Source organism: Rhinopithecus bieti, unplaced genomic scaffold (assembly GCF_001698545.2).
Source record: "Rhinopithecus bieti isolate Rb0 unplaced genomic scaffold, ASM169854v2 scaffold_19652, whole genome shotgun sequence".
Classification (NCBI taxonomy): Eukaryota; Metazoa; Chordata; class Mammalia; order Primates; family Cercopithecidae; genus Rhinopithecus; species Rhinopithecus bieti.
This window is the reverse complement of record NW_016809913.1, coordinates 3,356,193-3,370,468: the sequence shown is the minus strand read 5'-3', so window position 1 is coordinate 3,370,468 and position 14,276 is coordinate 3,356,193. Positions and strand designations below refer to the sequence as shown.

The window sequence follows — 14,276 nt, the reverse complement described above, 5'->3', positions numbered from 1 at the left end:
AAAGGGGAGGCTGAGGCAGGAGAATGGCGTAAACCCGGGAGGCGGAGCTTGCAGTGAGCTGAGATCCGGCCACTGCACTCCAGCCTGGGCGACAGAGCGAGACTCCGTCTCAAAGAAAAAAAGAAAAAATTAAGGAATCCAGAAATGTACAGTTTTTAAAATTGTCACTTTAAAAGTTAACCAAGTTAGGCCGGGGGTGGTCGCTCATGCCTGTAATCCTAGCACTTTGGGAGGCAGTCAGATTGCCTGAGTTCAGGAGTTCAAGACCAGTCGACAACATGGCAAAACCCGGTCTCTACTAAAAATACAAAAAATTAGCTGGGTATGGTGACACGCACTTGTAGTCCCAGCTACTCAGGAGGCTGAGGCAGGAGAGTTGCTTAACCCCAGGAGATGGAGGTTGCAGTGAGCCAGGATTACACCACTGCACTCCAGCCTGGGTGACAGAGCGAGACCCTGTCTCAAAACAAAAAAGTTACCAAGTTAAAGGGAAGAGGGATTTTCTTCAAGTAAATTTGTATTGTGTTTTCATTTCTATATTTATAGGTAATCGTAATTTAACCTTTCCCTTTTTATTTATTTGCTTGCTTATTTATTTATTTTCTGAGACAGAGTCTCCTCTGTCACCCAGGCTGGAGTGGAGTGGCATGATCTTGGCTCACTGCAAGCTCTGCCTCCCGCGATCATGCCATTCTCCTGCCTCAGCCTCCCGAGTAGCTGGGACTACAGGCGCCTGCCACCACACCCGGCTAATTTTTTGTATTTTTTTTTTAGTAGAGACGGGGTTTCACCGTGTTAGCCAGGATGGTCTTGACCTCCTGACCTTGTGATCCACCCACCTCGGCCTCCCTAAGTGCTGAGATTACAGGCGTGAGCCACCGCACCCGGCTACCTTTCCCTTTTTAAATGATGGCAGGTGTGCTGGCTCACGCCTGTAATCCCAACACTTTGGTAAGGTGAGTTGGGCTGATAACCTGAGGTCAGGAGTTTGAGACCAGCCTCGCCAACATGGCAAACCCCTTCTCTACTAATAGAAAATACAACAGTTAGCTGGGCATGGTAGCATGTGCTTGTGATCGCAGCTGCTCAGGAGGCTGAGACAGGAGAATCACTTGAACCTGGGAGGTCAAGGTTTAAGTGAGCTGAGATCGTGCCATTGTACTTCAGCCTGGGCAACAGAGCAAGACTCTGTCTCTAAATAAATGAATAAAATACAATAAAATGACTACTTAAATAGAAGTCAATTTTAAGAAATGTTGCCACTTTGCTGTATAAGTATGTTGTAATATTTTAGTTCCAAAACAGTCTGTTTTGACATACTCACAAATTTTCTTAAAGTATGTTATGTTTAGTCTGTGTTTTAATAGGTGTTTTTCTTTCTTTTCCCCAGCAAATTGAAGAATTTTCTGATGTTAATGAAGGAGAGAAAGAAGTGATGAAACTCTGGAATCTCCATGTCATGAAGCATGGGTAGGGTATTTCTAAATTAATTTAAATATTTTATTCTTTATGGTCTTTTGCTGTTTTCCATTCTAGAAATCTAAAATTCAATTCATGTATATGTGTCCCAAATCTTATTCTAGTCCAGTGTTTTTTGGTTTGGCAGGTTTTTTTTAGGTACAAAGACGTTCCTTTTGGTATTATTTTTAACAGTGAATTAATATTATATTCATTAGTATTAATAAAATCAGGGCAAAAACTGGGCCTTGTCTTTAGAACTTGTTGCAGAGATGTGAGTCATTGCAACATTATGTATCAGGGTTGTGATTCCATCACCTTTCAAGAGGAACAGACTGCTACAACCCTGGTGTCTATAGGAAAGGGTGTCATCATCATAGACCTTCCTCAGAAATCACTGGTGCCCATGCTAACTCTCGTAGTAGTGTTTCTCCCATGCTTGCAAACTCTATCAGGGTTGACTTGTTCACACTCAAAACATCTTATAGAGCTGGGCGTGGTGGCTCACACCTATAATCCCAGCACTCTGAGAGGCCAAGGTCGGGGGATCACTTGAGGTCAGAAGTTTGAGACCAACCTGGCCAATATGGTGAAACCCTGTCTCCACTAAACATACAAAAATTAGCTGGGTGTGGTGTCACACACCTGTAATCCCACTTACTCGGGAGGCTGAGGCACTAGAATCGCTTGAAGAACCCGGAAAGTGGAAATTACAGTGAGCCAAGATTGCACCACTGCACTCCAGCCTGGGCAACAGAGTGAGACCCTGTCTCCAAAAAAAAAGCCGCCTTGGTGGGACCCATGACCAGGGAGCAGCAGAAGGCAAGACAGAGCTGGAGGTTCATTTAATGACCCAGTTTTCATGCCTTTTTATTGCCATGTGTTACATGTCTGGAAATCCTGAAAATTACCACAGTTATTACCACAATTTTAACAATTAGTTAATTTTCAGAATAAAATATGAGGCTTTTTGGATTTGTTTACCATTTCATAGAGGTGAAAGGAGAACAATTTTTGTTTCTTATTCCTTTGCAGCTAAAAGTATGTTCCTGGCTTGGTGTGGTGGCTCACACTTATAATGCTGGCACTTTAGGATGCCAAGGCTGGAGGATCACTGGAATTGAGGAACTAAAGACCAACCTGGGCGACATAGTGAGACCTTGTGTCTACTAAATTTTTTTTTTCTTTTTTTTGAGACAGAGTCTCTCTCTGTCGCCCAGGCTGGAGTGCAGTGGTGCAATCTCGACTCACTACAAGCACCGCCTCCCAGGTTCATGCCATTCTCCTGCCTCAGCCTCCCGAGCAGCTGGGACTGCAGGTACCCGCCACCACGCCCAGCTAATTTTTTGTATTTTTAGTAGAGACGGGGTTTCACCGTGTTAGCCAGGATGGTCTCCATCTCCTGACCTCGTGATCCGCCCGCCTCGGCCTCTCAAAGTGCTGAAATTACAGGCATAATTACCCGGCCCACCCAAGTATTTTATGCTTTTAAGACTGCTTATGTAATTGAAGAACAGAAATTATATCTACTGTTCTAATGGCACCTTTTTAAGCTTAACTTAGATTAAATCTCTTGAAATTTCTAAAATGGTAAGTCTCAGTTTCTCTATAGTTTTACCGCTTCTTTTATCATCTTTTATTTACTGGAATTGGATATACTCTTCTTATAATGATTATCACTATTGCATTTGACAAAAATGCCTTGTATTGCTATTGATATTCTGTTTTTATTAAATAGGTTTATTGCTGACAATCAAATGAATCATGCCTGTATGCTGTTTGTAGAAAATTATGGACAGAAAATAATTAAGAAGAATTTATGTCGAAACTTCATGCTTCATCTAGTCAGCATGCATGACTTTAATCTTATTAGCATAATGTCAATAGATAAAGCTGTTACCAAGCTCCGTGAAATGCAGCAAAATTAGAAAAGGGGAATCTGCTTCCCCTGCAAACGAAGAAATAACTGAAGAACAAAATGGGACAGCAAATGGATTTAGTGAAATTAACTCAAAAGAGAAAGCTTTGGAAACAGATAGCGTCTCAGGGGTTTCAAAACAGAGCAAAAAACAAAAACTCTGAAAAGATCTAACCCCGTGTTATGGACAAACACTGAAATTACATTTTAGGGAATTCATCCTCTAAGAAGAATTATGTTTTTGTTTGTAATCATAGGTTCCAAACAGGCACTGTTAGATGAAGTAAATGATTTCAACAAGGATATTTCTATCAGGGTTCTACTTCACTTCATTATGCAGCATTACATGTATATCACTTTCATTGGTGTCATTAAAACATTCTCTAGTTTAAGCATGAAAAGCAATATTTCAAAGAAAGTATTTTTAAATTCAACAATAGTCATCAAATATGTTGAATTGATAATCTAGAAATTATTTCATATATATAATTAGAATTTTTGCATTTAAATGACTGCGTTTTTTACTTTGTAATTGTGAGACCTTTTCTTTGGGGAGGGAAAATTGGAATGGTTTCCTTTTATCCTTTTAGAAATTGGAAGCCGGTCTCATATATCAACTACAGAAAAAGGAAAAAAATAGATATTGAAGGATTTTGTGAAATTATATTGCATTACTATTTGCAGTCAAACTTAGATCCTTGTTTTTGAAATCATTTATCAATTCAGAATGAAAAATTATAATGTGAGATATTTTACATTACATAAGTTCATTTTACAATTAAAAAATAGCACTTCTTCATCTTATGCCTGTTTGAGAAGATGATAAATTTTCACATTGTTGACAGTGAAATGCCATGTTGGTTTATAAGATTACTGACCATTTGTTTTCATGTGGATAATTTTAGTGCATTGCTCACTCAGTATGTTTTTTTTTAACTTGAACATTTTGCTTGTTTTGGTTTTTCTTTTTTAATTAGATAATCACATGGAAAATTAAACTGTTCGTATCTTTAAATTAGGATTGCAAACCAAGGGAAGAACACGCTTGAGATTTTAAGATGTCACTTATGAGGGGAGAAGTGTTCTTAAAAAGTCAACCAGAAAACTGTTATGCCTTTTATTTCTTTGCAAGGATGTCTTTGTAATGTGTTTCATGAATAGAATATCCAATACAGATAAGCTGACTTGAATCATTTTGAGCAATTTTGCCCTGTGTTATATGTGTTTCATGCACATATTTGCAGTTGGATTTTCTCCAACAGAAAGTGGATTCACTACTGGCACATTAACAAGCACCAATAGGTTTTATTCCAACTCCGAGCACTGTGGTTGAGTAACATCACCTCAATTTTTTATTATCCTTAAAGATATTGCATTTTCATATTCTTTATTTATAAAGGATCAATGCTGCTGTAAATACAGGTATTTTTAATTTTAAAATTTCATTCCACCACCATCAGATGCAGTTCCCTATTTTGTTTAATGAAGGGATATATAAGCTTTCTAATGGTGTCTTCAGAAATTTATAAAATGTAAATACTGATTTGATTGGTCTTTAAGATGTGTTTAACTGTGAGGCTATTTAACGAATAGTGTGGATGTGATTTGTCATCCAGTATTAAGTTCTTAGTCATTGATTTTTGTGTTTAAAAAAAAATAGGAAAGAGGGAAACTGCAGCTTTCATTACAGATTCCTTGATTGGTAAGCTCTCCAAATGATGAGTTTTAGTAAACTCTGATTTTGCCTCTGGATAGTAGATCTCGAGCATTTATCTCGGGCTTTAATTTGCTAAAGCTGTGCACATATGTAAAAAAAAAAAAAAAAAAAATAGATTATTTTAGGGGAGATGTAGGTGTAGAATTATTGCTTATGTCATTTCTTAAGCAGTTATGCTCTTAATGCTTAAAAGAAGGCTAGCATTGTTTGCACAAAAAGTTGGTGATTCTCCTCCCCCAAATATGTAATAAAATTATCTTCTGTTGGAGTAACACTTTTTATTGTCATCGTAAAAAGCCTGAAAAAATCCCTTTGTTCTATTTATGAAAAAAAAAGTGCTTTTCTATTATGTACCCTTGAAACAGATTTTTGAAGAAATTCATGGTCAAATGATAATAGCATTGAATGGTACAGTAGATGTAATAAAAAATTCAGTTTAAAAGAACATTTGTTTTTACATTAAATGTTTTATCTTGAAATTCAACCCGATGATTTTGTACATAAAGTGTCATGTAATATAAAAGATGTATTCTGTTTTGGGGTTTTTTTGTTATTATGCATTGTTAACATGTACATTAAAATTTTGGTTTAGATACGCAATAGTAATTGAATCAGCCTCAGATGAAGTGGCTCAGAGCTAATAAGAAGATAGGAAAATCTTAATGCTGAAATCCCTGCTTTCCGATCAGTTGACGAACCTAGTATGGTCATTTATGGTATTACAGAAATATTTAAAAACTTTTAGTTCAGAGGTAATGTCAGATTATTAGTCACCTTCACATAGCATGCATCTTTCCGTTGTGGATTTTTTTCTTAAGTGAAAAAAAGAATTTATCTGGTTAATTAGAAAGCCATAGAGCCAGGTACTGGTGGCTCCACGACCCTGTAATCCAACACTCTCGGAAGGATCGAAGCGGCGTGGCGATCACAAGGTCATGCAGGTCAACGACCAGCCTGGCCAACATCAGTGGGATAATCCGTCTCTACTAAAAATACAAAAAATTAGACTTGGATCATGGTTGGCAGTGCACCCTGTAATCCATGCTAGACATCGGAGGTCCTGAAAGTGCAGGAGAACGTTTTGAAAACCAGAGGCAGAGGTTGCTGGCAGCAGATCCGCAAACCATTGTAAATTCCAGCCTGGCAACAGGAGAAGACTCTGTTCTCCATAAAAAGAAAGAAAATCGAATCAAATTTAGCGGTAGTGTGGTGCGTGCACACCTGTAGTCTCGCTACTCCAAGACTCTGAGGTGAGAAGATCACTTCAGCTGGGAGGTTGAGGCGCTGTTGAGCCCACTGCTTTCATGCCGATTGCACTCTATCCTGGGTGACAGAGTGAGACTCTTGTCTCAAAAAAAAAAAAAAAGTATAACTCGAATATTAGATACTCTGCTTCAGTAATACTATATTCTCAAAATTAGCTTTACAGATACTGACACTGCGGCGAAAGGAAAGATTTTTTCTTTTTTTTTTTTTTTTTTTTTTTTTTGAGGCAGAGTCTCTACTCTGTCGCCCGAGGCTGGAGTGCAGTGGCCCGTCCTCCAGCTCACTGCAAGCTCCGCCTCCGGGTTTAACGCCATTCTCCCTTGGCGCTCAGCCTCCCGAGTACGTGGGACTTACAGGGCGCGCCCACTATTCGTCCCGGGCTAGTTTTTGGATTTTTTAGTACACAGAGACGGGGGGTTTCACCGTGTTAGCAGGTGGTCTCGATCTCCTGACCTCTGTGATCCGCTCCGTCTCGGCCCTCCGCAAAGTGCTGGGATTACAGGCTTGAGTGCCCACGCCACCGCGCCCGGCAGGAAATTTTTTAAAACGATTTTGGGGCCTGGCATACTGGCTCATGCCTGTAATTCCAGCACTTTGGGAGGCTGAGGTGGGAGGTGTTTTGAGATCAGGCTAGGCAACATAGTGAGGAGACTCCATCTTTATTAAAATATAGGAAAATTGGCCGGGCGCGGTGGATCACCGAGGTTAGGAGTTCAGAGACCAGCCTGGCCTATATGGTGAGACTCCATCTCTATTAAAAATACAAAATTAGCCGGGCGTTGTGGCAGGCACCTGTAATCCCAGCTACTGGGGAGGCTGAGGCAGGAGAATGGCTTGAACCTGGGAGGCGGAGGTTGCAGTGAGCCAAGATCACACCACTGCACTTCATCCTGGGCAACAAGACTGAAACTGTCTCAAAAAAAAAAAGAAAACAGAAAAAGTAAGAAAAGATGGATTAAGAACACAGACGGTTTCATCAAGACGGAAGTTGGCAGATGTCACTGTTCAGAAGAGAAGGAGAAACAGGCACTCAACACATTTATGGCCAGAAAATAAACTGGTACAACCTCTAGAGAAAGCAATCTGCTGCTTTCTGTTAAAATCGCAATGCAGATAACCTTTGCCCTAATAACTCAATTTTTAGGAATTTATCCTACGTGTGAACTAGAATATAAATTGACAAATTGTCACCACTGTTAAAAATAGCAGAGTAGACAAATCAATAGGGGACTGGTTAAATTATCATACATCCATATAAGTGTACAGTATACTATTTAGCAATTTTAAAAAGGATCAGAAAGGGCTGGGTGCAGTGGCTTATGCCTGTAATCGCAGCACGTTGGTAGGCCTGTGGGTGGATCATTTGGGGCTGGGAGTTCCAGACCAGCTTGACCAACTTATCAAAACCCTGCCTCTACTAGAAATATCAAAAATTAGCTGGGCATGGTGGTGCAAACCTGAAATCTTAGCTACTTGGGAGGCTGAGGCAGGAGAATCACTGGAACCTGGGAGGTGCACTGCATTCCAGCCTGGGCAACAGGGAGACTCTCAAAAAACAAAAACAGACAGTGAAAAGCCTCCCTCCCGTTTGTCCTTTTCTCCAATTCACTGTCCTCCATAAAAGCAACTGTTACTGTGTATACTTTTAGATATACTCTACAACTCAAATATCGGTATTTTTCAATTTTTAATAATAAAAATGGTAGTATGCCATAAATTATTCTGTACTTCTGTTTTGGTGTTTGTTCCACATTGACATCAGTTCACAGAACCCTTTTCTGATCCTTTTCTTTTTTTTTTTTTTTGCTCTTTGAAGCAAGAGTCGTGCTGCTGGGCAAGGCTGGAATGCAGTGGCACAACCTTGGCTCACTGCAACCTCCACCTCCCAAGCTCAAGTGATTCTCCTGTCTTAGCCTCCCCAGTGAGATTATAGGCACTCACCACCACGCCCGGCTAATTTTTGTATTTTTAGTAGAGACGGAGTTTCACCATGTTGTACAGGTTGGTCTCGAACTCCTGACCTCAAGTGATCCACCTGCCTCGGCCTCCTAAAGTGCCTGAATTAACAGGTGTGAGCCACTGTGTTGGGCTCACTCAATTTATATTTTCTGCTTGTTAAAGTTACAGTATGTTGGCTGGGCGCGGTGGCTCAAGCCTGTAATCCCAGCACTTTGGGAGGCCGAGACGGGCGGATCACGAGGTCAGGAGATTGAGACCATCCTGGCTAACACGGTGAAACCCTGTCTCTACTAAAAAATACAAAAAACTAGCCGGGTGAGGTGGCGGGTGCCTGTAGTCCCAGCTACTCGGTAGGCTGAGGCAGGAGAATGGCGTGAACCCGGGAGGCGGAGCTTGCAGTGAGCTGAGATCCGGCCACTGCACTCCAGCCTGGGCGACAGAGCGAGACTCTGTCTCAAAAAAAAAAAAAAAAAAAAAAAAAATTATAGTATGTTGCTCCTAGTATAATTATACCAGATACCATGTTAAAGCAGACATTGATGTTTTCTCCTGTTGGCAGTAAAAAAAGAAAAAAAAATAGCCCTGGTTTAAATTCATCTATTCATCTAAAGATGAAATTGTATGTAGTCTCCCCTTCAACAAACAACTACCAGGATATGCCAGAACTTAAGTTCACAGTATGCACTCTGGTGTGTGTGTTCGTTTTTTCGAAAAAAAAAAAAAAAAAAAAATTATGTAGACCAGGCACAGTGGGTCACACCTGTAATCCCAGTACTTTGGGAGGCTGAGGTGAGTGTATCAACCTGAGGTCAGGAGTTCAAGACCAGCCTGGCCAACATAGTGGAACCCCATGTCTACTAAAAATACAAAAATTAGCCAGGCATGGTGGTGGGCACCTGTAATCCCAGCTACTTGGGAGGCTGTGGCAGGGATAATTGCTTGAACCTGGCAGGTGGAGGTTGCAGTGAGCCAAGATTGCGCCACTGCACTCCAGCCTAGGTGACAGACGGAGACTCCGTTTATATACACACACACACATATACACACAGAGATAGAGTGAGTCTCGCTATGTTGTCCAGGCTGGGCTCAAACTCCTGGGCTCCAGCAGTCCTCCTACCTCGACCTCCCAAAGTACTGGGATTGTAGGCATGAGCCACTGTACCTGGCTCACTCTGGTTTTTTTTTTTTTTTTTTTTTTTTTTTTTTTTTTTTTTTTTTTTTTTTTTTTTTTGAGATGGAGTCTCGCTGTGTTGCCAGACCGGAGTGCAGTGGCGGGATCTTGGCTCACTGCAACCTCCGCCTCCCGGGTTCAAGTGCTTCTCCTGCCTCAGCCTTCCAAGTAGCTGGGACTCTAGGCGCACGCCAGTACGCCCAGCTAATTTTTGTATTTTTAGTAGAGACGGGGTTTCACCATGTTGGCCAGGATGGCCTCAATCTCCTGACCTCGTGATCTGACCTCCTTGGCCTTCTAAAGTGCTGGCATTACAGGCATGAGCCGCTGCTCCCAGCCCCACTCTGGTATTCTTAGTAGGTGCCCAAGATCCACTGATCTTTTTTTTTTTTTTTTTTTTTTTTTTTTTTTTGAGATGCAGTTTTGCTCTTACTGCCCAGGCTGGAGTGCAATGGCATGATCTTGGCTCACCGCAACCTCCACCTCTACCTCCTGGGTTCAAGCGATTCTCCTGCCTCAACCTCCCGAGTAGGTGGGACTACAGGCGCACACCACTACACCCAGCTAATTTTTGTATTTTTAGTGGAGATGGGGTTTCACCATGTTGGCCAGGATGGCCTCAATCTTCTGACCTTGTGATCCACCCGTCTCGGCCTCTCAAAGTGCTGGGATTACAGGCATAAGCCACCGTGCCTGGCCCCAAGATCCAATTTCTAGAGGAACGTATATTCCTACTAGTGTAAGGTTGATTTGTACAGGGTAAAAATACACTCACATTCTTACTCAAAGTAAGATTGTTACTTAAACATCTACTGGGATGAATCATTTTATAAAACTGGTTCTAGAAAACAGGATTTATCTCCTGGATTATTGGGGGTTTTTTTCTTTTTATTGTAAATCCATTTTTTGTTTGTTTGTTTGAGACGGAGTTTCACTCTTGTTGCCCAGGCTGGGGTGCGATTGTGCAGTCTTGGCTCACTGCAACCTCCAACTCCTGGGTTCAAGCAATTCTCCTGTCTCGGCCCTCCAAGTAGCTAGAATTACAGACGCATGCCACCACGCCCAGCTAATTTTTGTATGTTTATTAGAGAGAGGGTTTCATCATATTGGTCAGGTTGGTCTCAAACTCCTGACCTCGGATGATACATCCGCCTGGGCCTCCCAAAGTGCTGTAATTACAGGCTTAAGCCACTGGGCCCGGTCTTGCTGATCCATTTTTATCTGCTATCTTTTCCACATGGCAAAGTTCCAACCAGGGGCCACCTGCGGGTGCCCTAACTCCTGGAATAATATTTATGTCCAAGCTACTACATCATTTTCCTTTTTTTTTTATTTTTCTTTTCCTTTTTCTTTTAATTTTACTTTTTTGAGACGGAGTCTCGCTCTGTCGCCCAAGTTGGAGTGCAGTGGCACAGTCTCGGCTCACTGCAAGCTTCGCCTCCCGGTTTCACACCATTCTCCTGTCTCAGACTCCTGAGTAGCTGGGACTACAGGCACCCACCACCACGCCCGGCTAATTTTTTTTTTTTTTTTTAGTATTTTTAGTAGAGGGTTTCACCGTGTTAGCCAGGATGGTCTTGATCTCCTGACCTCGTGATCCTACTACCAAGGGGCCTCCCAAAGTGTTGGGATTACAGGCGTGAGCCACCGCGCCCAGCTTTTTTTTTTTTTTTTTTTTTTTTTTTTTTGTGACAGGGTCTCTCTCTGTCGCCAGGCTGGAGTGGAGAGCAGTGGTGCGATTTCGGCTCAGTGCAACCTGCAACTCCCTTGAACCCGCCTCCTGGGTTCAAGTGATTCTCCTGCCTCAGCCTCGCAAGTAGCTGTGATTACAGGCACGCACCACCACACCCAAGTGATTTTTTTTTTTTTTTTTTGAGACAGGAGTTTCGTTCTTGTTGCCCAGGGTAGTGTGCAATGGCATGATCTCGGCTCACTGCAACCTCCGCCTCCCGGGTTCAAGCGATTCTCCTGCCTCAGCCTCCCGAGTTGCTGGGATTACAGGCGCTTGCCACCATGCCTGGCTCATTTTGTATTTTTAGTTGAGATGGGGTTTCTCCATGTTGGTCAGGCTGTTCTCGGACTCCCGACCTCAAGTGATCTGCCTGCTTCGGCCTCCCAAAGTGCTGGGATTACAGGCGTGAGCCACCGCACTTGCCCCCACGCCCAGGTAATTTTTGTATTTTTAGTAGAGACACAGTTTCACCATGCTGGCCAGGATGGTCGCAATCTCCTGACCTCGTGATCTGCCCGCCTCGACCTCCCAAAGTGCTAGGATTACAGGTGTGAGCCACTGCTCCTGGCCTGCCATCCTTTTTTGTAACCCAAATAGCTTCTACCTGTTCTTCTAGTGTGCTATCACTAAGTAGCCATTCTTCTGTTCAGCTATTGAATATCTGTGCCAACACTTTTCCCAAGCACTAGGAATGGGAAGTTGTGTAAGACTAAGATCCTGCTTCAAGGATTCTCCCAGTGCTTACAGGTCAAAACAGGAGTCATTTACATCTTCTTTCTTTCCCTAAATAAGCATATATCCCTTTGGTAGACTTGCTACTCCAGAGAAAAGGTGAAGTTATACAAGTATCAGAATAGAAGGTTTTTCTATTTTGACACGTAAATAGAATGTGCCTGAAATTTATGAATTGCCTGAAATACCTAGAATGTAATGGGACTAATAAATCTTAGCTCCTTTCTTTATTTTTTTTATTTTTTTATTTTTTTTTGAGGCGGAGTCTCGCTCTGTCGCCCGGACTGGAGTGCAGTGGCTGGATCTCAGCTCACTGCAAGCTCCGCCTCCCGGGTTTACACCATTCTCCTGCCTCAGCCTCCCGAGTAGCTGGGACTACAGGCACCCGCCACCTCGCCCGGCTAGTTTTGTATTTTAGTAGAGACGGGGTTTCACCGTGTTAGCCAGGATGGTCTCGATCTCCTGACCTCGTGATCCGCCCGTCTCGGCCTCCCAAAGTGCTGGGATTACAGGCTTGAGCCACCGTGCCCGGCCTGCTCCTTTCTTTATTAATTCAACTAAGATTTTCTACCAAGTGGGTTGTCTAAATTATACCTATTTCTCTTCTTATTTGGGGAGTAGATTCTTCTGTCAGACCTTGTAGGGGAAGGATCATAGTTGCTATATGGGTAGTTAGGATTACAGAGCCTTATTTATTCTTTAAAGACTTACTTAGCATCTAATATGGCTCATACATTAGGCATGGGGATACAAAGATAAATAAGCCAGATACCATTGTCATCGTCATGAATCTTAAATTCTAGTGAGGGAGATTTTCATTTATGTTTTAATAAGTTATATTCCATAATGTCTAATACCAGACTTGTGTCCTGGACATAGTGTAGTACAGGGAAGAATTATGGGCTTTGGAATTAGGTATGGATTTGAATCCCAGCTTTGGTTTGTGCTTGCAACTTTATATATAACTCAGAAAGTTACTTAACCATGCCAAATTTGTTTCTTCAACTGTAAAATGGTATTATGGGTGCCTTGCTCAGCAAGGTACTTAGAACAATAACTGGCTCTTGGTTTAGCATCACCATTCCTGTCCCTATAACCAAACTGCTTGGTCTACCTCAACCCTCCACTCCCACCTCAGAAGAGAACTCAAATGCTAAATAGTATAACCTCGCCCCTTCTTCCTTAAGATACTTTAAGAATATGGACATCTGTTAAGATTATATAAACACAGTCTAATTCTACAAAAACACACCTTTCCTAATATTGCCTTATATAAGATTGCTGCATAGAAGTGGTATAGAAAAGGTCAATTTTTAAATTTAATTTTATTTATTTATTTATTTTGAGACAGAGTCTTGCTCTGTCCCCCAGGCTGAAGTGCAGTGGTGCGATCTCGGCTCACGACAACCTCTACCTCCCCGATTCAAGCGATTCTCCTGCCTCAGCCTCCCAAGTAGCTGGGACTACAGACACCCACCACCATGCCTGGCTAATTTTATGTTGGTTTTTTTTTTGGTAGAGACGGGGTTTCACCGTGTTGGTTAGTCTGGTCTTGAATTCCTGACCTTAAGTGATCCACCCACCTTGGTCTCCCAAATGCTGGAATTGCAGGCTTGGGCCAGCACACCTGACCAAGTTTTTTAAATTGACATTCAATTTTATGGAATAGAAGCATTTGTTAGATTAGTTTCACTGAATATAATTTTTGTCTTTTAAAAAGAAAGTACTGCCGGGTGCGGTGGCTCAATCCTGTAATCCCAGCACTTTGGGAGGCCGAGGCGGGCGGATCACAAGGTCAGGAGATTGAGACCATCCTGGCTAACACGGTGAAACCCCGTTTCTACTAAAAATACAAGGAAATTAGCCGGGCGTGGTGGCGGGCACCTGTAGTCGCAGCTACTCAGGATGCTAAGGCAGGAGAATGGCGTTAACCTGGGGGATGGAGCTTGCAGTGAGCCGAGATTGCGCCACTGCACTGCAGCCTGGGGCACAGAGCAAGACTCCGTCTCAAAAAAAAAAAAAAAGAACTAGTCTTAGTTCAAAAGTATCAGACACCCATATATCAAGAAACGTAGGATACTAAGTAGGTCCCACATGTTTGGATTTCACAGACCAGTAATATATATTTTAAAATTTTAACTTTTATTTCATTAAAAAGATTCACAAACATCCCATCTACTGTCACTTTCATTTTATAAAGGACAGATAATACAAAAAATAAATTCAGAATAAATGAGTTTTTTCAATAGAATAAATTTAGATTTATTTATTTATTTATTTATTTATTTATTTATTTATTTTTTTGAGGCGGAGTCTCGCTCTG

The 14,276-nt window shown here is 41.8% G+C and overlaps 1 protein-coding gene across 1 annotated transcript in view; it reads left to right on the top strand.

Moving 5' to 3' along the window:
- The window catches only part of SUZ12 (SUZ12 polycomb repressive complex 2 subunit), a 65,317-nt gene extending 60,132 nt beyond the window's left edge, over nucleotides 1-5,185 (top strand). The window contains 3 exon segments of the mRNA XM_017890926.1: nucleotides 1,391-1,470; nucleotides 3,197-3,376; nucleotides 3,378-5,185. Coding sequence (XP_017746415.1) covers nucleotides 1,391-1,470; nucleotides 3,197-3,376; nucleotides 3,378-3,540 — 423 coding nt within the window. The 3' untranslated portion in view covers nucleotides 3,541-5,185.
- The last annotated feature ends 9,091 nt before the right edge of the window (nucleotides 5,186-14,276 follow it).